This window comes from Rattus norvegicus, chromosome 9, assembly GCF_036323735.1.
Source record: "Rattus norvegicus strain BN/NHsdMcwi chromosome 9, GRCr8, whole genome shotgun sequence".
Classification (NCBI taxonomy): domain Eukaryota; kingdom Metazoa; phylum Chordata; class Mammalia; order Rodentia; family Muridae; genus Rattus; species Rattus norvegicus.
In genome coordinates, this window is record NC_086027.1 from 21706743 (window position 1) to 21731087 (window position 24345).

At 48.2% G+C, this 24345-nt stretch overlaps 1 protein-coding gene across 1 annotated transcript; it reads left to right on the top strand.

The window, feature by feature from the left end:
- Positions 1 to 9779: 9779 nt before the first annotated feature.
- On the top strand, positions 9780 to 20009 carry Ptcra (pre T-cell antigen receptor alpha). The gene is made up of 4 exons (NM_001413621.1): positions 9780 to 9969; positions 16917 to 17237; positions 18910 to 18957; positions 19522 to 20009. Exons 1-4 carry the CDS (start codon positions 9891 to 9893, stop codon positions 19692 to 19694), a joined length of 621 nt encoding a protein of 206 aa, NP_001400550.1. The 5' UTR covers positions 9780 to 9890; the 3' UTR covers positions 19695 to 20009.
- Positions 20010 to 24345: the final 4336 nt, after the last annotated feature.

Consider the following 24345-nt stretch of genomic DNA (forward strand, 5'->3'; position numbering starts at 1 on the left):
TGATTGTTCGCTTTCCCCAAGCGTGCCGCTCTTCACATCTGTTAATTGTGGTACTAAGGATCCAGTCCCTGGGCGGAGGTGGGGGAGGGGTGCTGTTGTTTGGGACTTGGTTGTCCGGTTTGGTTTTGAGGCAAGGATTCATCGTCTCCCACAGTGTCTGCCGCGCTACACCTCCCAGCTCGGATGTTCTGATTTCTGAAGTTATCAAAACTAGCCTGAGAAGTGGCCCACGCCTGTAGTACCATATGCTTGGCCCATAGAGCCAGCCTGAGCTACATACTGAAAGATGTAGATATATAATAAATAAGCAGCCTGATCTGGCACACCCCAGGAATCAGAAAAGAACGCATACTCTGCATAATGTTAGAAGCATATAGCACGCTTACCCTTCACTGTAAACAACCCTATGAAACCCAAAAAGGTGGGGTGGGTGAGGTAGCTCAGCAGGTAGGGCTTTTGACCTTTATCCCCACTCCGTTGATGTTTTCAAGGTCTCCTGTAGCCAAAACTGACCTTGTACTCAAAATATAGTGTGTGTGTGTGTGTGTGTGTGTGTGTGTGTGTGTGTGTGTGTGTGTACGTGCACGTGTGCGACTGTGGATCCTTGTCTCTGTGGACTGTGGGCAGGCCTCCACGCCCACCTGGCATTTATCTGGGTTTGTGGGCATTTCGCACTCTGACCCTCACACCTGTGTGGCAGGCGTTTAACTGCTGACCAATCCCAACTCTAGCTTTTTTTTTTTTTTTTTCCTTTTTTTCTTTTTTTTTTTTTTGGAGCTGGGGACCGACCGAACCCAGGGCCTTGCGCTTGCTAGGCAAGCACTCTACCACTGAACTAAATCGCCAACCCCCCAACTCTAGCTTTGAACCTCCCCAGTGCTGGGATTAAAGGGGTGCACCGTCATGTTGTATGGTTCTGGGAATAGAACACAGGAGTTTATATATATTAGCCAAGCCCTCTACTCTATGTCTTGCAGCCCCTCATGGCACCCTCTTCCTCATGTAACGCTGAACCTCTTAGAGTTTTCATATTGCAGAACTGTGAGAAATAATTTCGTTTTTTTTTTTTTCTTTTGGGAACTGAGGATTGAACCCTAGGCCTTGTACTGTAGGCAAGCACTCTATCACTGGGGTATATCCTGAGCACAACTTATTTTCCTCATAAATTAACCTAGTGTGTGCTATTCTGTCATAGCACCATACAATAGCGTGATTTCAATCGCATCCAATTCCCACCTCAGCGCTGTGAAACTCTGAGGGCATATATATGCCCCCTCCCCCCATCTCTCTTCTTTTCTTTTTCTTTTTGAGACAGGGTTTCTCTATTCAACAGCCCCTAGCTGTCCTGGAACCAGTGTGGTTCTGTAAACCACACTGGCCTCGAACTCACAGAGCTCTATCTGCCTCTGCCTCCTGAGTGCTGGGATCAAAGGTGTGCACTGCCACAGCCCGGCTTGTCTTTTTTAATATTTTCCCCTTTAATTTTATTTTATTCTGTGCATCCATGTCTGTGTACTACATGCATGCAGTATTCCCAAAAGCCAGAAGAGGGCAACAGAACCCTTGTTTTTTAGCCATCATGTGGGTGCTGGGAATTGAACTCTTTGGTTTTCTGGAAGGACAGCCAATACTCTTAACCACTGAGCTATCTTTTTATTCCTGGAGGCCATTATTTCGAGTCATCAGTGATCTCTCCTGTAGCCCCTGAAGCTGTCTCTTCATCCTAGCTCATCCAACTTCCTGGACCAGACAAAGTTAGTTCAATGGGCTCCCTAGCTTTGGGGTCTGACCAGGAGGTGGGAGAGGGCAGCAGGAGAAAAGAAGAGAAGGATATGACAGATTTCCTTCTGTTTCCCCTCTTCAAGGTCACATTGGCACAGCCCATCCACGAACACAGCCCTCTGGTTTAAGGTTCTGACACTGCTCCCTTCTCACTCTCTCAGGTGCTGTGTTGCCCCTGGGAACTCCGTTGTCCTTGCCCACATCTCTGTCAATGGACTCTACTAAATTCTCCTCAGATTTTCCAATGCCCTTGTATCACTCTTTCCTGCCCTTCCTCACCAACAACACTAGAAGTGGTTCCTTCCAGGGTGTGTGTGTGTGTGTGTTATGACTGCACCTCCCACATTGTTGAAGGGTATGCATGTGACTGGTATTGTGTGTGAGGAAATCATGAATAGATGAGGTGCATGGTCTTGTTGCTTGTTCTGATGCCCACAGGAGAACACAAAGGGGTCATTAACATCTGACAGAAGGTGTGATGGTTTGTATATGCTTGGCCCAGAGTGGCACTGTTGGGAGGTGTGGCCTCGATGGAGTAGGTGTGGCTTTGTGGGTGTGGGCTTTAATACCCTTGTTCTGGCTGCCTAGGGGCCAGTATTCTGCTAGCAGCCTTAAATGAAGATGTTGAACTCTCGGCTCCTCCTGCACCATTCCTGACTGGACGCTGCCATGTTCCCGACTTGGTGATAATGGACTGAACCTCTGAACCTGTAAACCAGCCCTAAATGTTGTCCTTATAAGAGTTGCCTTGGTCATGGTGTCTGTTCACAGCAGTAAAACCCTAAGACAGAAGGTGAGGGTACACCCAGGGTACCTTGATGGTCGCTTGGATTGGCACCCTGGCAGAAACCTGGCCTTGAGACATCCCTGTAAGGTCACCAGGTTCCAGTACATCAGTCCTTCCTTTCTTCTGACAGGATTTCATTTTTGTAGGCCAGGGCCTTGAACTCACCGCCCATGTGCCTTAGTTGCCCAGCTCTAGCATGAACTCCCACCCCTGGCCTTCCAGATCTTGTCTGCAAAAATCAGAAAGGTGAGAGTTACCGAGTGGACCTTGAGATGGTCAGAGACATCATGTATCTCTGTCTACATAGCTACGATATCCATGTCGATATGTAGATAGAGATGTACTGTGACATAAATGAGGGACCCCCACCTCGACAGGGGGAAAACAAGAACCAACTCAGGGTATACACTGTCCTCCGACTTACACACACACACTGTCCTATGCGTGCGCACATGCTCGCGCGTGCACACACGCACACACACATACACACACACTTAAACACATACACACACATATACCCACACATATACACACACATAAACACACACACAGACACACACAGACACACACACTTAAACACATATACACAGACACACACACATACACACACATATACACACACACATAAACACACACATATACACACACACATAAACACACACATATACACACACATAAACACACACAGACACACACACTTAAACACATACACAGACACACACACATACCCACACATATACACACACACATAAACACACACACATACACACACACTTAAACACATATACACAGACACACACACATACACACACACTTAAACACATACACACACATATACACACACACATAAACACACACACACAGACACACACAGACACACACACTTAAACACATATACACAGACACACACACACACACATAAACACACACATATACACACACACATAAACACATATACACACACACATAAACACACACACATACACACACACTTAAACACATATACACAGACACACACACATACACACACACTTAAACACATACACATAAACACACACACAGACACACACACAGACACACACATACATAAAGACACACACACACATAAACACACACACACACATAAACACACACAGACACACACACATACACACACATAAACACACACACAGACACAGACACACATAAACACACACAGACACACACACACACACACACACACACACAAATAAACCAAGCTGGAGGTGTAGCTGAAATGATAGAAGATTGGTTGCATGAAGCCGTGAGTTCCATCCCCAACACCACATATGACCAAGCGCAGTGGCGTCGTGATCCTCTACCTCTAGCACTTGGGAGATGGAGGTGTGAGGGTCAGTTCAAGATGGAGAGAGGACGGGGCTGGGGATTTGGCTCAGTGGTAGAGCGCTTGCCTAGGAAGCGCAAGGCCCTGGGTTCGGTCCCCAGCTCCGAAAAAAAAAAAGAACCAAAAAAAAAAAAAAAAAAAAAAGATGGAGAGAGGACAGACTGGGCTCCATGAGACCCTGTCTCAGAGATGGGGCGGGGGGAGAGGAGGGGGGAAGAAGACAGGACCCTTGGAACGAAAGGTTACCCAAGTTCATTTCCACGGATGCTCATCCAAGAGCTGGGATTTACTCTCTCGGCTCCAGCCCCTCGAAGGAGCACTAACGTGGCTGTCGGTTTGGCTAATTAAAGCTGTAAAGTTTTACTAGCAGCCCACAGTTAATAAGCTTAAAGATCTAGGGCTTCCCTGGCATCCTGTAGAAGGAATTGGAATTTTTTGGAGATGAGAATGCTGGACTGGGTTTATTGTATGAACTCGAGCCAGCCCGGTCACACATTTAAAGGAGCCAGAAGACATTTCCCAAACTGAACCATTCAGAAATGTGTAGGGAGCAGTGGGGTAGCTCCTGCTTGTGATCCTAGCACATGGGAGGTTGAGGCAGGAGGAGAGTAGTCTGAGGCCAACCTGGGCTACTTAGCAAGATGGGGGAGGGGAGGAAAATCGAGGGAGAGTACTGAAGAGAGGCTCAGTAGGTAAAGCATTTCCCCAGAGAGCCTGAGGACCCATCTGAGTTTGAATTCATAGCGCCGTCCTAACAGTTGGATATGGTAGCACGCTCTAGATTCCTAGTGACCTTAGGCGAAGGTGGGAACAGGAGAATGGTGGAAACTTGTTGAGCTAGCCCAGAGCGAGCAATGCTAACAACAAAAGAGAGAAAACTGGAGAGATGGCTCAGTGGCTAAGAGCACTGACTGCTCTTCCAGAGGTCCTGAGTTCAATTCTCAGCAACCACATGGTGGCTCACAACCATCTGTAATGGGATCTGATGCCCTCTTCCGGTGTGTCTGAAAACAGCTACAGTGTACTTACTTACATAAAACAAATAAATCGGGGTTGGGGATTTAGCTCAGTGGTAGAGAGCTTGCCTAGCAAGTGCAAGGCCCTTGGTTCGGTCCCCGGCTCTGAAAAAAAAGAAAAGAAAAAAAAAAACAAATAAATCTTTTAAAAAGAAAGAAAGGGGGGTTGGGGATTTAGCTCAGCGGTAGAGCGCTTGCCTAGCGAGCTAAAGGCCCTGGGCCCTGGGTTCGGTCCCCAGCTCCGGGGGAAAAAAAAAAAGAATGCAAAGAAAGAAAGGAAGGAAGGAAGGAAGGAAGGAAGGAAGGAAGGAAGGAAGGAAGAGATCCTGTCTCAAACAAGGTGGAAGGCCAGGGTGGACACCTGAAGTTGTCCTCTGACTCCATTACGTTCTTTCTGTGCAACCCTCACTCACAAATGTGTACACACATCATCCGTGTTCCTACAAACTGTTATCACGGAAAAGAAGGAAGGAAGGAAGAAGAGGCAAGAGGAGGGTCGCCAGGGTCCTTGGCTTGCTCTCATGGCTGGAATTGCTTCACGGGTCAGCAGCACTGGACTCCCTGGTCTGACTGTAGGTGATGTCACCCTGGCCATTTAGAAGCCAAACACTGAGATTCTTCAAAGGCGGGATCCAGGCTGAGGATGTGGCTCAGTGATAGAGGGTTGGCCTAGCACATGAGGCCCTTCATGGCTTGCTAGAATAAATGCTCTCAGTGATATAACTTGGTTTCCCTCAGCCTGAGCTCCTCAGCCAGAAACAGGCAGTTAAGGCCCAAGGCAGGGGCTGTGACCTGCACATGACAGGTGCATGCAGACGCATGGCATCCTTATTTACCCTGAGTGAGGATCTTTGGAGACTCAGGGCCAGGGAGACCTTCTGGAGCTTCTGGAAAGAGAGAACAGATATTGGGATCAGGAAGGAGAAGCTTCCAGACTGATTGTCCCGGCCATCCAGGAGGGAGGAGGGAGCTGGGCTGGGTATGAGTCACCAAGCCAGCAGCTGCTCACACTGCTAGCATTCCTTGCCTTTCTGTCTCGAGGCCCCTCTCCCATCTGCATTGTGGTCACAGAGCCTGGGCCAGCACTTCCCCAGACTGGAGAATGACAGAGGCAGAGTCGTTAGGGACACCTGCCTCCCCTCCTCCCACTGCAGGGCGGGAAGCCACCGTGCTGCACCTGGGCCCAGCAGGGCCTGGGAACATGTGGAGCCCACAGCACCGAAAGCCACCCCAAGGGCCCTTGTGCAGGGTCAGGAGAGGGCAGGCAAGTGGCCATTAAAACTGCCCTCCCGGCACAGTGGCACAGTGGGGCAAGGCTGGCACAAGAATAAAGGAGAGGAAGAAATAAAGGTGTGTGTAGAAGAGACACAACGTGTTATAAGGAGACTTCAAGGTCAGCGAGGGCTATTCTGCAAGCAATCTTGGGTTAATTAGTTCCTGTGTGCTATACTCGAACCAAAATATGTCTCCTATCAGAGAAAGGAGGTGGAGTGGGTAAGATTAAACGATGCACGCACACACTTTTGCTTTTGTTTTCCTTTCCTTTTTGAGGCAGGGTCTCACATTGCAGTCCCGGCTGGAACCCTCTGGCATACTCCTGGAAGGACAAACGCACCCTAAGCTCAGCCCAAGAGAAAGCAGAATTAATATGAATTCTCTAGACATGCGGGGGCTCGCTAGGTTTGAAATTCTTTCCTGGTCCCGAAACAAACAAACAAATGAACAAACAAAAGGGCTATGGAAATGTCTCATGGGGTAAGCATACTGGCTGCTCTTCCAGAGGAGCGTGGTTCAATTCCCAGCACGCACACATGCAAGCTCACAACTGTCTGTAGGTCCAGTTCTGGGGAATCTGACACCTTTACACAGACAAAACACCAATGCACATAACAAACAAACAAACAAACAAACAAACACCCAATGACAAAAGACTACAGGTCTGAGAAAAGTTGGCAGGCTTGCAAGCGACATGAGAGCCTTTGAAAGTAAGTAAATAAATAATAAGGGCTCGTTAGGGAAATGCAGTAAAACTGTAATTCTGTATCGCTTGCATCCACCAACTTAGAATAGCTATCTAGACCCCAAAAACCAACTGCTATTGGTGGCAAGGGCCTGTAACCACAGCACGCGGGAGATTTAGAGCAAGAAGATCAAGAGTTGGGTCTATCCTGGGCAATGTCATGAGACCCTGTCTCAAAAAAAGAAAAGGGGAAGGAAGGAAGGAAGGAAGGAAGGAAGAAAGGAAGGAAGAAACAAAGAAAGAAACAAAGAAAGAAACAAAGAAAGAAACAAAGAAAGAAACAAAGAAAGAAAAAGGAAGGAGGGAAGGAAGGGAGGAAGGGAGGAAGAGAGGAAGGGCTGAGAGATGGCTGTGTGATTACTGAGAGCATTTGCTACTCTTCTGGACCACCTCAGTTTGGCTTCGTTTGTTTTTTTGAGACAGGGTCTCATGTAGCCGAGACTGGTGTCTAATTCTCTTTGGAGATGATGATAGCCTTGAGTTTGTGTCACTTCTGCCTGGACCTCGGTGCTGTCTCCAAGCACACCCCTCACCTGGTTTATGCATTTTCCGTGGGAACTCAGGGCTCCAGGAATGGCAGGAAGGAAAGTTACCTGCCTCCTGCTCAGCCTTTTTGATGCCATGCGGGGAGGAGGGTGCAACACAGTGGGTCCCCACGTCAAAAAGTAAGTACAGCCAGGCACAGAGGTGCATGCTTTTAATCTCAGCACTGGGCAAGCAGAGGCAGGTGGATCTCTGTAAGTTTGAGACCAGCCTCGGCTACCCAGGATAACCCTGTCCCAAAAACAAGTCAATACAGTAACTGCCCTCAACCTTGGCCAGAGAAGTTTCCTCCTTGCAGTGGACACAGACTCAGGACTGGCCTGAATGCTAAGACTGAGCAACGGTTGTGTTCTTCGCTCCATACGAGGTGTCTATATCAACCCACACATCGCCCGAGGGAGGCCTGCAGAGCATCACGGAAGCAGGGCTGAAAAGATGAGAACCAAAGGATGGGAGGTGAGCTGTGAAAATGCTGGCCGCCGCCCTCACAGCTTAGTGCGGCTGTGGCTACCTGCAGAGCATCCTGACAAGGTTAGCCAACGTTCCAGCAAGCGCTGCTGACTGGACTCACTGGGTTATTAACAAAGAAAAAGGAGAGCTCATAAAGGTCGTGGGAAGGCAGCTGCAGGATGTGTAGTGAGTGGGGGAGGAGACGTACAAGTGGATGCATGTGTGAGGTTGCAAGGAATAAATATATTAAATAAAGGGAAAACCCGGTACTTGGGAGGCAGGGGCAGGAGAACCAGCCGAGGTCAGCGTTGGCTGCGGAGCAGACTCAAGGCCAGCTGTACTGCATGAGACTTTGTCTCCAAAGAACAGAGGTAGGGCCTGGAAGGATGGCTCAGCAGTTAGCTGTCACCGAGGACCTGAGTTTGGTGCCAAGCACCTATGTCAGGTGGCTCATCTGTAACTCCATCTCCAGGGCCAATGCCTTAGACACACACATACACACACTTAAGAACAGTTGTGTGAGGGGTTGGGGATTAAGCTCAGTGGTAGAGCGCTTGCCTAGCAAGTGCAAGGCCCTGGATTCGGTCCCCAGCTCTGGAAAAAAAAAACAAACCAAAACAGTTTGTGTGTGTGTGTGTGTGTGTGTGTGTGTGTGTGTGTGTGTGTGTGTTGAGTTGGTCTCTCTAGGTAGCCTCCCTGCTATCCTAGAACTCATTTTGAACTTGAACTCACAGAGATCTACCTGTCTAGACTAAAGGCATGTGCCACCGTGCCAGGCAATAATAAAAATTCTAAGGCAAAAATAAACAAGTGAACTAATTGATTTAATTAAAAATGAACAGAGGCGTTGGTGTGGAGATGTGGGTTAGTAGCAGAGTGCTTGCTTATTGGTCAGGAAACCCTAGGGGTCCACCCCCCCAACATAACAATTTAGGTAAAAATAGTAAGAACAGAGGTGGTTGTAAGCAAATGGTAAGAGGTTTTCTGGGCATCTTTTAAGTTATAGGAACAGCAGCAGAGGCGCCACAGTTAAGAATACCGGCTGCTCTTTCAGAGGACCTGGGTTCAATTCCCAGTTCCCACAGGAGGCTCACATCTATTTGTCACTATAGTTCCATAGGTTCCAATGTTGTCTTCTAGCCTTCTAGCTTCCTTGGGCACCAGATACATACATAAGCACATATATATGTATGTATATGTATATATATATATATATATATATATATATATATATATATGCAATGCACCCATATGCATGATGTTGATGAAGAATGAAGAAGAAGAGGAGGAGGAGTAGGAGGAGGAAGAGGAAGAGGCAGAAGCAGTAGCAGCAGCAGCTTGGGCAGGCCACTCAGTCTGTCTGAGCCGCAGTTGTGAGTTGAAGCATCTGGACGATGACATGAAGAGCTGCGTCCCACCATCCCATCCCCCTGGAGGCTCTCTGGCCAGTGGATGGCAATTGCTCTCACATAGAGCCAGGACTAGGCTTGGGAAAGGTTTTGAGAAGCTGGGGCTGGTGGCACACACCTTTAATCCCAGCCGGCATGTGAAGGCCAAGGCAGATGGGTATCTGTGATTTGGAGGCCAGCCTGGTTTACCTAGTGAGGTCCATGCAAATCAGGGCCACACGGTGAAGACCTTGTCTCAAACAGAAGAGCCTCTGAGGACTGTGAAGGAGGGTGTGAGAGAGTGGGTACCCAGCTCCTGGGATGGGAGCGGGACCTGAGTTCCCTGACACCCCTCCTCCCCAGAAAGCATTTCGAGCTAGGGGGTAGGGCAGAGCAGCTGAGGTACAGCTGGGCCTGTGGCCTGGGAGGCAGACTAGGGGAGCCTCCTCCCTAACCCACACCTCAGCAGCAGCTGGGCCTGCGGCCTGACAGGCTAGGGGAGCCTCCTCCCCCAGCAGGTACCTCACGCTGCAACTGGGTCATGCCTCGTCACGAGTGGGCCATGGCTAGGACATGGCTGCTGCTTTTCCTGGGCCTCAGGTGTCAGGCTCTACCATCAGGTAAGTCCCTCTTGTCTCCCTGTGTGGCTGTTACTGAGCTCATCCCCTAGTGCCGGCTGAGCAGCTACAGCAATGGAGGGAATCCACGGCTCTCTGGTTCTGAGGTCTCATGTCCTCCAGATGGGTCAGTAGGGTCTGCTGTCCCTCTTGGAAGCATAGGGATGGGAAGGCATCCCCTGCAGGTGGGGTAGCCCCGGCTAATCAGGAGGCTGAGATAGGAGAGGACAAAGTTCAAGGCCAGTCTAGGCAACATAATGAGGATTGTCTCAAAAGAAAATGTAATGTGTGTGTGTGTGTGTGTGTGTGTGTGTGTGTGTGTGTGTGTGTGACCTATAGCATACAGTACAGTCCTGGCTCCATGAACCTCCACCTTCTGTGGGTTTCCATTTGGTATGCTCTTTCTCTCCTTTATGAGTGAGTTCTGGGGTTGAGGCTAGATCTCATGCAGGTTAGCACTCTGCCACTGGGCTACACACACACACACACACACACACACAGTTCCTCACTATGGGAGACATTGTGAGGATGTCCTTCCGGCCCTCAGAGCTCTATCTTCCAACAGAGACCAGGGTGTCTCAAGTTCACTTCCAACTCAGGGAAGGTAGCGAGACAGCAGCCAAGGATCCTGTCCATCTGAAGCATGGGCATGTATGGGGTGAGTCAAGGGGTCTACTTGATATAAGCTCGCCCCTAGTGTGTCCTGGAGATTTCATTGATCAGGAGAAGGCTCAGCAGGAGAACTGTGTAGTAAGAGCTCTGGTTTCTTTAAAAACCCAGTTATCTTGTATGACTGTCTCTGTTTCAATCCCAGGTGTGGGATATGGGGCTGCTTCAGACTGTCCATGGCTGTTAACTATGATAGTCTCGTGTGTACGTGTGTGTGTGTGTGTGTGTGTGTGTGTGTGTGTGTGTGCGTGCGTGTGTGTGTGTGCGTGCGCGTGTGTCTGTGTGTGTGTGGGGGGGAACTTTTGCCAACTGCAGATCTTCAATTCTGGGGGTTTCGGAGTAGGTATAAGTGGGAGAGCCCCTAGAGGGCCTGAGGTGACTGAGGTGACTGCTGACAAAGAAGATCGAGCTTGTCTGAAGGAACTCATCCACCCTAGTCAGCAGGAAGTCGCCTATAGAGGACTACACCCCTATCCACGCTAACCTTCTCTCTGTTCTGCCCAGTGTTGGTGTGTTGGAAGGGAGGTAGAAGCCGTCTGTCCTGGGCTTTGGGACAGAAGTGCTTGGAGTGAGGAGAAATGATCTGGGAGGCTTTATAGAGAAACTGAAGGCTCACTCCCGGCCTTCTCCAGTCCCTTTGTTTGCAAGGCCTTAGTAATATTAACACAATATTTCCAAAGCTTGGGCTGGAGAGATGGCTCAGTGGTCAAGATCACTGACTGCTCTTCCAGAGGTCCTGAGTTCAAATCCCAGCAACCACATGGTGGCTCACAACCATCTGTAATGGGATCTGATGCCCTCTTCTGGCCTGCAGATGAACGTGCAGATAGAGCACTCATGAAATAAATCTTTAAAAAAATATTTCCGGGGCTGGAGAGATGGCTCGGTTGTTAAGGGCACTGACCACTCTTCCAGAGGTTCTGAGTTCAAATCCCAGCAACCACATGGTGGTTCACAGCCATCTGTAATGGGATCTGATGCCCTCTTCTGGTATGTGTTAAGAGAGCAACAGTGTACTCATATACATAAAGTAAATAAAAAAAAAAAGTATTTCCAAGCTTACTTACCAAAGCATCCCGTTATCTGTACTTCACAAAGATTCTAGTGGGAGATTTGAACGTCAGTGGATTAAGAGGGTTGAGCCAGGGGCCATCCTCGGCTCTGTGTGAAACCTCGTCCACACTTGTCCTCGGTGTCACATGGCACAATATAGGACACTCCTCAAGGCAAGACGACAGATTTGTGGTCACAGAGGCTCCAGTTCGCATGTTCACGGGAAGTACACTCAGTGTCCCTAGACCAGGTATCTGGCCGCCAAACACTCATCTTCCATAGCCTCTCTGGGGCATCTCTTTACCTTGGCCACACAAGAGATCATAGTGTCAATTTGTTTCCAGCTGTTAATATTGCAGATTTTACTTAGGTTGTGGAGGCACAGATCTGACTCCACAGGTTGTACTCTGGTCTCCACAGGCGCATGCGCCACCAGTGCCCCATCTGTTCTCTTACACACTCACACACACACACACACACTCACACATGATAGATACACAGACACACACTCACACACACAGACATACACACAGACACACACACAATAGATACACACACAATACACACACACGATACACACACACACACGATACACACAGAGAGACATACACACGATACACACAGAGAGACACACACGATACACACACACATGATACACACACATGATACACACACACACAGAGACACACACGATTCACACAGACACACACACAGACACACACGCGATAGATACACACACAATACATACACACAGACACACACACACAGACACACACATGATAGATACACATACACGATAGATATACACACACACAATACACACACACACAGACACACACACATGATAGATACACACACAGAGACACACACAGACACACACACATGATAGATACACACACAGACACACATATGATAGATACACAGAGAGAGACACACATACACACACACAATAGATACACACACATGATAGATATACACACACACGATAGATACACACACATAGACACACACACAGACACACACACACGATAGATACACACACAGAGACACACACAGACACACACACATGATAGATACACACACAGACACACACAGACACACATATGATAGATACACAGAGAGAGACACACATACACACACAATAGATACACACACATGATAGATATACACACACACGATAGATACACACACACACAGACACGCACACAGAGTAAATGTTGTTGTTGTTGTTGTCATTGTTTTTGAGACAGGGTTTCTCTGTGTAGCCCTGGACCTCACTCTATAGACCAGGCTGTCCTGAAACTCAGAGATGTGCCTGCCTCTGCCTCCTGAGTGCTGGGATTAAAGGTGTGAGTCACCATAGCCTGACATACAAAGTAAATTGGGTTTTTTTTTTGTTGTTGTTGTTGTTGTTTTTTAAATATTATAAGAATGTAATTTTTCAAAACTAGATTTATTTATGAGTGCATATGAGTACCGTGTTGCTGTCTTCAGACACACCAGAAGATGGCCTTGGATCCCATTACAGATGGCTGTGAGCCACCATGTAGGTACTAGGAATGAAACACAGGTCCCCTGGAAGAGCAGCCAGTGCTCTTAACCATTGAGCCATCTCCCGCCCAGTAAATTTTTTTTTTAAGAGGAGAAAAAAGTGGGGCTGAAGAGACGGCTTAGTGATTAAGAGCACTGGCTGCTCTTCCAGAGGACCTGTGTTTCATTCCTAGTACCTACATGGTGGCTCGCAACCATCTATGACTCCAGTCCCAGAGAGTCTGATGCCCCTTGTGGCCTATGTGGTGCACGGACAGGACAGACTTGCCATCAAAACACTATTACATGTAAAAATAAAATCAAATCTAAAAAAAAGGTTTGGGGGGCTGGAGAGACGGCTCAGTGGTTAAGAGCACTGACTGTTCTTCCAGAGGTCCTGTGTTCAATTCCCAGCAACCACATGGTGGCTCACAACCATCTGTAATGGGATCCGATGCCCTCTTCTGGTGTGTCTGAAGACAGCGACAGTGTACTCATATAAATAAAATAAATCTTAAAAAAAAAAAGTTTAAAAACGTCCAGTAAGAGTCCATGCCAGGGCACAGCTCTGTTGAGTTTAATCCCCAGCACTGGGTGTGCTGTGTGCTCAGTGTGGAGGTGGGCGCAGGAGGATCCAGAATTCAAAGTGTTCCTTGACTCCATGTGGAGTTTGAGGCCAGCCTGGGCTACATAATGAGAGATCTCATAGGCAAACCAAAATGAAGTAGAAAAAAATCGGATTTGAATATAGAAGAGATTAGCCCTTTTAAAAACTTATATTATTGCCAGATCACTCCTGTATGGTGATCGATAATCTGTCTCCTCATCTTGGTGCTGGGGACCAAACCCAGGGCTCCGTGTGTTAAAGAGAAGCATCCATCCTTCCGCAGAGCTTCATCTTTCCCTCCTTTCGTTTATGTTAAGTTTTAAATTTCACGTATATGCATGAGTGGGTGGGTCTGGCAGTCGTAGGACAACTTCCCAGATTCAGGTTTTTGACTTCTATCAGGAAGGCTCCTAGGTTTGAACTCAGATTTGGAAACACGTTCTCACTCAGTCTAGTTAGCTCCCATTTTGAACGGCTTATGACTTATGTCATACAACTCCCCCATCGGCTTCAGCCTCCCACGTTCTGGGAGTACAGACATGAATAGCCACATCAGGCTTGGGTGTTTGTTCCAAGAAGGGAGGTTCCAGGTATATTTGAAGCTTCCTCTGCTCTCACTCCAGGTCCTCTTCCTCCTTCCCTTCCCCCCTCCCCAGAGGCACCAGCTCTCCTCAGGCCTCACAACACGGTATTATAACCACTTGTTTATGAAGCTGATGCCTTTCCCACAGGACAAAGTTCCTCGAAGGCCCAGGCAACGTCAATTTTACACACCCAGCAGCAGGCAGAGGAAGGAGTTGCTGGGCCATGGTGGGGCATGCTTTAGTCCTAGCACTTTAGTCGTAGGCACAGGCAGGCAGACCTCTGTGTCAGAGGTCTGCAAAGCCAGGGCCACAGAGAGAAACCCTGTTACAAAAGGGGTGGGAGGCTCAGAAAGGATAGATGGATAGATAGCAGGAAGACCGATGGAGGATGGAGGATGGATGGATTATAAGAGAAAGAGGGAGATGGCTCAGTGAGTCAGAACTCTGGCTGCACAAGCATGAGGACCTGAGTTCAAATCCTCAGCACCCATGTGAAAAACTGCCCATCGATGTAAGCATGTTTGTCATCCTGGCACCTGTACATGTACACACACACACACACACACACACACACACACACACACACGATAGATACACACACAGAGACACACACAGGCACACACGGCACACACACAGACACACACACAGGCACACACACACAGACATACACAGGCACTCACACAGACACACACACAGATACAGACACACAGACACACACACAGACACACAGAGAGACACACAGAGACACACAGAGACACACACAGAGAAACACACACACATATAGATACACAGACACAGATACACACACAATAGATAAAGCAATTTACACACACACACATACATACACAATAGATACAGCACATGTACACACATAGAGAGACACAGAGACACACACACAGATACACACATGATAGATACAGCACATGTACACATACACACATGATAGATACAGCACATGTACACATGCACACACACACAGAGAAACACAGAGAGACACACATACAGACACACACAGACATACACACAGACACACACACAGACACACACACAGACACACATACAGACACATACATGATAGATACAGCACATGTACACATACACACACAGACACACGATAGATACAGCACATGTACACATGCACACACACACACACACGATAGATACACACAGAGAGACATACACACACGATAGATACAGCACATATACACACAGACACACATACAGAGACACAGAGAGACATAGAGAGAGAGACACACAGAGACAGACACACAGATACACACACAATAGATACAGCACATTTACACACACACACACACACACACACGATAGATACAGCACATGTACACACGCACACACGCACACATAAAGTAGAAACTTAAGGTTCTTGCAAAAGTCAGTTGTGTTGAATGGTGCTCTGCTAAAACAAGCACATGAAAGGACACATGATGAAGGAAGGACTCTTCACTAATGACACGAGATCTGTTTTTTTTGTTTTGTTTTGTTTTGTTTTGTTTTGTTTTGTTTGGAGCTGGGGACCGAACCCAGGGCCTTGTGCTTCCTAGGCAAGCGCTCTGCCACTGAGCTAAGTCCCCAACCCCCAAAGAGCCATTTCTAAACAGATCCACGCCCCTGTATTCTTTCTTTCCCACTACCCCTGGTGGGTAGTGGGCTAGAAGGGAGCTTAAAGCATTTAAAAACCATCACTAGAAATAGGCGTTGAAAAAAATTAAAGTTACTCACACCAAAAAGCAAGAAACCAGAAAGAAAAGTCTGATGAAAGGAAGAAGGAGGTTGTGGCTGGACTCTGGCTACTCTGCGGGTTTTTTTTTTTTTTTTGTTTTTGTTTTGTTTTTGTTTTTTTTCTTTTCTTTTCTTTTTTTTTCCGGAGCTGGGGACCAAACCAGGGCGCGTGCTAGGCAAGCGCTCTACCACTGAGCTAAATCCCCAACTCCTCTTCGGGCTTTTTTTTCTCCGCCTTTTCAACTTCCTAATACTACATAGGAGAGCAAAAAAAAAAAAAAAAAAAAAAAAAAAAAAAAAAAAAAAAAAAAAAAAAAAAGAACAGGAAGGAGAGGGGTGGATGTTATTGTTAGACTACTTCTGATACTCTGATACTGCTGGTCAGAGGCATCAAGTTGGGGCAAGCTTGATCTTCACCGTCAGGATGAATAATTTCTTCTTTTGCTTTCTTCTTTGCACATGGCTATTTAGCAAACCATGACCAACGGCAACCAACCACCCACGAACACCCACCGAACCCCTCACCCCGTCTCTCAGAGCTCTAGCATTCGTACTCCCTCTAAAAAGTCCCCAGGGTTCCAAACATCACACAAGCGTAGAAACTGTTTGCCACTGGCAAAACTACGCCCTTGCTAGAGCCCGAGGCAAACCACAGTCAGCTGCTTCGGACAATGCGAAGCAGCCCCGCGTCCGCACACCTGGGATTAAAACGAAAGCACGTTCTTATTTCTGTGTTTTTAAAGAAATCAAAATTCTTACTCTTGCAGGCATCGCTGGCACCCCCTTTCCTTCTTTGGCTCCACCCGTCACGCTGCTGGTGGACGGAAGGCGGCACACGCTGGTGGTCTGCCTGGTCCTGGACGCAGCACCCCCTGGCCTTGACAGCCTTGTCTGGTTCTCAGGTGGAAACGGCAGTGCACTAGACGCCTTCACCTACGGGCCCTCTCCGGCACCAGATGGCACCTGGACTAGCCTGGGCCAGCTTTCCTTGTCCTCTGAAGAGCTTGAAGCTTGGGAGCCCTTGGTCTGCCACACTAGGCCTGCAGCCGGAGGCCTCAACAGGAGCACGCACCCCCTCCAGCTGTCAGGTGGGGATGCAGCCTGGGGAGGCCAGGATATGTTGGGGAGCAGAGGGGGAGGCGGTGGGCATGGAGCGGTAGGCCCTGGCTCCTGTAGAGTGTGTTGAGGCCACGATACCTGGACTTTGCAGCTGTGATACATGGTTCTCTCTTGAGCCTGTAATCCCAGCACTTGAGAAGTAGAGGCAGGAGAGGAGGATCAGGAGTTCAAAGCTATCCTCAGCTGCATAGTGAGTTCAAGGCCTGCTTGGGCTACATGAGACCCCGTCTCAAAAACCAAAGCAAAAGCAAATCTAGAGGAAAAAAAAAAAAAAAGCAAATCTAGGCTCTGATCTGTGATTGCTGTGATTAATAGCTTTCAATGTGTTAATAGGTGCACATATATGTATGTTATATATATGTATATATAAATGTACATAAACAATTCATATACATGTTAGACCCAACATTAAAAACTAAGCCCCTAACACTCACCAACTTTACTCTGTGCCAACCCCGATTCTAAATGTTTCATTTTATTTATTTATTTATTTATTTATTCACTTATTTATTTATTTAGTTTTCCAAGACAGGGTTTTACACACAGTTTCTTTGTGTAGCCCTGGCTGTACTGGAACTCGCTCTGTAGACCAGGCTGGCCTCAAACTCCCAGAGATCTGCCTGCTTATTTTAAGTTTTTTAAAGATATATATATTTTTTTTCTTTTCTTTTTTTCGGAGCTGGGGACCGAACCCAGGGCCTTGCGCTTGCTAGGCAAGTGCTCTACCACTGAGCTAAATCCCCAGCCCCATATTATTATTTTAAAGTCTGTGTGTGTGTGTGTGTGTGTGTGTGTGTGTGTGTGTGTGTGTGTGTGTTTTATGGTTTTTGAGACAGGGTTTTCTGTGTAGCCCAGGACGTCCTGGAACTCACTATGAAAATCAGGCTGGCCTTGAACTCACAGAGATCCTCTTTGAACTCACAGAGATCCTCCTTCCTGCCTCTGCCTCCTGAGTGCTGGGATTTTTTTTTTCTTTTCTTTTTTTCGGAGCTGGGGACCGAACCCAGGGCCTTGCTAGGCAAGCGCTCTACCACTGAGCTAAATCCCCAACCCACTGAGTGCTGGGATTAAAAGTGTGCATCACCATGCCCTGCTCCCAGCTTTTTAATGAGGATGCTAGGGGTCCAACTCAGGAAAAGCTTTTCACCAGCTAAGCCTTCTTCTCAGCCAAGCAGACTGGGCTGGCTAGCCAGTGAGTCTAAGGGTCTGCCTGTCAGTGCTGGCCACCATTACCTGTTTGTTTCTTTGTTTTCTGAGACAGGTTTTTATTTGTGTAGCCCTGGCTGTCGGACTGGGGATAGGACTCAGGTCCTACTGGTGTATAGCAAGCACTGTCATGGTTGAGCATTCGGGTCACCTCAGTCTTAACACCTCCCAAAGAGGCTCTGCTTGCTGAAGAAAATCCCCTGCCTACAGCAGAAGCTGTAAATGAATAGGTTCCTTGTGGGAGGGGACTGACATGCCTCTTAGGGCTGTCAGGCAGGGAGTCAGGGGTGTCTCCTCAGGACTTGCTAACAAGTGGGCTCAGGCTCTCCACATATGTCCAGATGCCCTGCAAGTTAACCAGGTATAGGCATAGGTCTGGGACTATGAGGTGCATGCTTGCCCCATAGTTCTCACTCCTTTCTTCTTGACCTACAGGGGAAGAAGCTTCCACAGACAGAACCTGCCCTCAGGAGACTCTCAGGGGTAAGTCCTCAGCGGGGAGGGGAGGGGCAGTGATTGGGAACAAGAGTCTGAGTACCAGGCAGGTGGCATCGAGCTCTAATTCAACCGTGGGTCCGGTGAGTTGGCTGTCGGGGGACTGACAGGTTTCCAGTGAAGGGATTGTTTGCTCGGGGCTAGCCTGGGTTTCAGGCTTCCCTCAGAAGGGGATTTATTCCTAGGTCCCAGTGCAGCAGGGCAGATGAGAGCTAAAACAAGGGACCTGATGACTCCTTGGGTAAGGGATGGCAGGTATAAAAGCCTGTGTGCTATTTAATTACCTCAGGTGCTGGGAAGAGCCCTGGCTAACAATCACAACGGCCATCCCAGAGACACTGAGCTATTTACTCTTTGCCTCAGACGCCCATTCCTGCCAGCCTGCCTCCCCTGCCAAATAAAATAAAACGAGGCCTAAGTGGGAAGAAGGCACTAATCATTACCTGGAGAAACTAAGGTTAGATGCCGGGAAGGAAGGTGGAGCAAGAGAGAGTGGCCAACAGGCCCTCCCTGTCCGGGGCCCCTGGAGACTAACAGCTCCTTCTTCTGCAGGGACACAACGTCAGGTACTGCGGCTGAGCGTCCTGCGTCTGCTCCTCTTCAAGCTGCTTCTGCTAGATGTGTTCCTGACCTGCAGCCGCCTCTGTGTGCTGGCGGGCCAGCACCTATTGCCACCACCCTCAAGCAAGCAAGCCCCAGCTTCCACCCACCAAAGTTGGACTTAATGAGGTTATGAGCTTGATCTTGTCCACCCATCTAAGTCTAGGGTGGTAACACTGGACACTACTGCTCCCTGGGGCAGGAAACACAGAGTCCCGGAGCTGGTGATCCCCGCTCAGTGTTTCTTGTTCAAACTGGGGACTTCCTTGTTTTTGTGTATGTGGTCTCCCTCTTCCTGTGATTAGAGCTATCGGGGACTGGAGTCTTGCCTCCCCTATCAGACTGAGACTTTGGGAGGAAAAGGACTATGTCTCTCCCATCAGACTGGGCAGGAGGATGTGCCCGGTAACTAGGCACAATATAAAAGGTTTATACAACACAAACACATCACAAAGCTTTTCATTTGTGTGTCTGGGGGACATGGTGTGGTACCAGACATAGAGGGTCTGGGTAGGCTATCTGAAGAAAGAGTGGGAACCTGGAAATTGCAGAGTGGGTATGGGGTTCAGGGAAGGGCTGCAAGGACTCTCTCCTTCCACTACTGTCAGTCACTGGACAAGGGCCCTTTCTGTTTCCTGACCCCTAGCCCAGCCTCTGTGAAAGGGCAGAGTGGAGCCAGAGTCAGGGAGTAGTGCTTAGCTGCTCACTTGCACAGACTTGACAGAGAGAGCAGGGCCAGCATTCCCAGGGTACCAGGACCACATCCAATACTCCCAGAAGACATTAATTGCAAACCTACGCACTATTAATTAAAGGTCATTATTCACAGATATTCACCCAGCATCAGCCAGGAGCCAGGTGCTACAAAGGTGTGGTGTCTTAGCTAGGGTTTTACTGCTGTGAACAGACACCACGACCATGGCAACTCTTATAAAGGACAACATTTCACTGGGGTTCAGAGGTTCAGTCCATCATCATCGTGGTGGGAAACATGGCAGCAAGCGAGCAGACAGGGTCCTAAGAGTCCTACATGAGCTACTTGAGAGTTCTACATCTGCATCCATAGGCAGCAGGAAGAGAGAGCGGGCCACAAGATCTATCTTGAGCTTCTGCAATCTCAGATCCCATCCTCCAGTGACACACTTCCTCCCACAAAGCCACATCTCCTAATTTTGCCACTCACCCTTGAACCTATGGCGGCCATTTTTCAAACCACCACATTTGGCTTTGCTGGTTTTCTCTTGTTCCCTGTAGAGAGCCCGTGCATGGAGATCCCGCAGGGGAGAGGGAGAGAGGGATTTACTTCCAACCACGTGTGCTTGTCTGTGTCTGTGGATGTGAGCGTAGGTGCCCATGGAAGCCAGAGGTGGGGCTGGAGTTACAGAAGGTAGTGAGTAGCCTAATGCGTGTGTTGGGTACCCAACACTCTCTACGAGACCATCTTGCACAGATGACCCTCTGACATGTAAGACACCCCAATGAAATGTTGTTCTTTGTAAGAGTTGCCTTGGTCATGGTGTCTCTTTACAGCAGTACAACACTAACTAAGACACCAGACCTTTGTAGCACCTGGCTCCTGGCTAATGCTGGGTAAATATCGCTGATTCCTTAAATTGGTTTTCCTTCCTTCCTTCCTTCCTTCCTTCCTTCCTCCCTTCCTTCCTTCCTTCCTTCCTTCCTCCTTTTCCTTTTCCGTCCTTCTTCCCTCTCCTCCCCTTCCTCCTTCTCTTCTGCATTTTCTTCTACGTCTGCTTCTTCAAGATGGAGTCTCACTACATAGGTCAGCCTGGCTTCAAACTCAGAGAGCTTCTTGTCTCTGCCCCTTGAAGGCTGAATATTCGTATACATAGCAGAGAGGCAGAGTCTCTTCAGTTAAACTTTGAATTCTTAACTAACTCTAGAGCTCACAGATAAAGACTAGTTTAGCTGGTCAGCTTTCTCTGAGAATCCTATCTCCACAGGACACTGGGGTTACTTGGTGGGATGCCATTCTTACATGAGATTTACGTGGTTCTAAGGATTTTATTCTGGTCTTCATGCTTGTGGAATAAGTGCTTTAACCACTGAACCATTTCCCAGCCCCATCTCTTGCCTCTTTCTATGAGTCCTTTAGGGAGCAAGGTTACAGCTTCTAGAAATAAAGCTGTCCCCATCTCCACAGAAATTGATCCTTCCCCTGTGGCCAGGTTCAGGGAGGGGTCCATCGTAGCTTCAATTTCTGTAGACGTTGTCCCTTTCCAGCCCTCAGCCCGGGTACTGAGCACAGGCTTTAATTTTGGCCTCCACAGTCCCTTGGCCCAGAAGTTGAGTTTCTTCATCTCTTTGCTTTGCTCCTTGATCTTGTCCTGCTCCGGTCACTTAAATCACCCCTGTGGGTGAATAATGTTGTCTCCAAGAGGGGTTCAGAGTGTATGGATGTCCCACACACCATAGCCCCATCTAGCCAAAGTCCCCTGATACCAGTACTGTAACTGTTGGAAACCAAGAAATACTTTAAAGTCACAGAGCACAACAAGCCTCACACAAAAGACTTATTGGGAAACATAAAGGAGGGTCGCTACCTCTGCTCTGGAGAGTACAGCAGAGAACGGAGCAGGAGGCAGGCTTTATATAGTTTCTTGGGGGTGGAGCTTTCCAGAGTAACCTGGGATTGGAGAGATTGTGTGACCTGATCTTGGGCTTTCTCCCCCCCACTTGTGACTTGGTCATTCTCCTGCCTCAAAGGGCAGGGAATGGGTATTATGTCCCTTAGAGGAGTCTGAGGGATGGGGCTTAGCCATTCTCACTCAAGGGACTTACAGACAACAACTGCTTTAATGACAACTAGACACTAATGACTATTAAGGACAGGTTGGGCATGGAGGTCTTGGTAAGGGCAGCAAATTCACCCAGACTAGGAAGGGAACTCGATGGAAACGGCTTTAAGGACAAAGCTGCATTTGCTAACAGCTTCTCAGAGTTGAGCTCAAAGGCAGTTTAAAGCAATGCTGAGAAGCCAGAGTCTCACTAGGACCAAGGCTGGCCTCGATCTCTTGATCCTTCTGCTTCTTCCAAAAGCTATGGTTTTTCTGTCTTCGCCTTTCAAGTCCTGGTGTTATGAAGTGTGCCATCCCACCTAACGGATACTGCCCACTTTGTATTTGATGCCAGATGGAGTCTAGGACCTCATGCACACAAGGCAACCGCTCTAGCTAATTAAGGTCCATGTTCAGCCAGGGGGTTCTGGACGAGAATCTCCTAGTTCCAGGTACCTTGAGGCTATAGAGGCAGAAGGGAAATGCATTCACTGCAGGTTCCTGTCTTTTAGGAGCTCAGAATTCAAACAGGTAACAGAAAAGACTGGGACACCATATAAAAACTGCTGGGATGTCTATCCACCGGTTCCACACACACACTTCAAAGTGCTTTTGTTTCGTTTTGGAGATGGGGTCTCACGTAGCTCTGGCTGTACCCCCTGGCTATATAGTATAAGGATGACCCTGAAGTTCTTTTTTTTTTTTTTTTAAGATTTATTTATTTATTATATATAAGTACACTGTAGCTGTCTTCAGATACACCAGAAGAGGGCATCAGATCTCTTTACAGATGGTTGTGAGCCACCATGTGGTTGCTGGGAATCGAACTCATGACCTCTGGAAGAGCAGTCGGGTGCTCTTAACCGCTGAGCCATCTCTCCAGCCCGACCCTGAAGTTCTAATCCTCCTTCTGCCTCCCGAACGCTGGGGTTATATAGGCTCAGACCAACACACACCTCAGGTTTATGCCAGCCTGAGGGTTTATGCCAGGGATTTGTACATGCTAGTCAAGGATCTCCAGTGAGTGACATCCCTCATTTTTCTTACTTAATCCCATTAATTCATGAATCGATTTGAACTTCCTAACAGGCAAGCCTCAGAAATGTAGGATTGATCACTCTATCTGTTAGTTCATTAATTCTAGTTCTTACTAGGAGAAATGCAAAGTTACTGGGTATCGGGGCTGTTGTATCTATTAGAGTGAGTGGCTGCAATTATAAAATTTTAAAGACGGTATCTAGTGAGGGTTTGCAACTTTATGAAGAAAGCCATGGATACGGTTGAGTTAGTTGGCTTAGTGATTAAAAGAGGCCACCGTTAGGCCTTAAGGACCCAAGTTTGAAGTCCAGAACCAATATGGTTGAAGGAAGCAACTGATTCCAGTCGTTCTCCAACACAAAATAATAAATAAAACCTTTTTCTTTACACCTTAAAGGAAAAAAATGAGGCCCAGTGTGGAGGCAGACCTAGAAGCAGCTAGATCTGAATTCACGCACTGAATACCAGGACAGCCAGGGATACACAAAGAAACCCTGTCTCAAAGAACAAAAGACAGAAAACAAGAAACAAAACCATGAAAGATAATCCGTTATCCAGGGCTTAGAGCGCCCATGGCTAGTTCATCCACGGTACGATGGAGGTTCTACTCCCTAGGACCTGACGTTTTAACCTCTCCCAGAACCTCCGTTAGATGGCCGTGAGATCGCTATAGGGCGCCAAATCCACCATCCGCTCTCTGATTGGCCGAGATGGAAAAAAAGATTTTTTTCCCATTGGCTAGAAAGCAGACGCCGAGCGAACCCATTGGATGCGTCGCCTGCGGGCCTTGGTCCGTTTCGAAAGCCGCTAGAGGCAACGGGGCGAGGGGGCGGGACGGGGCTCGCCGTTGCCGTGGTTACACCGAGGCACGTGTGCAGACCCGGAAGCGGCCGGGGGAAGCTGCTCCGCGCGCGCTGCCGGAGGAAGCGCCGCTGGGTCCGCT

Coding starts and splice junctions, on each gene's coding strand:
- Ptcra (NM_001413621.1), top strand. CDS start 9,891: ATGCCTCGTCACGAGTGGGCCATGGCTAGGACATGGCTGCTGCTTTTC. Junction 9,970..16,916: donor GTGTCAGGCTCTACCATCAG/GTAAGTCCCTCT, acceptor TTACTCTTGCAG/GCATCGCTGGCACCCCCTTT. Junction 18,958..19,521: donor CCCTCAGGAGACTCTCAGGG/GTAAGTCCTCAG, acceptor CTTCTTCTGCAG/GGACACAACGTCAGGTACTG.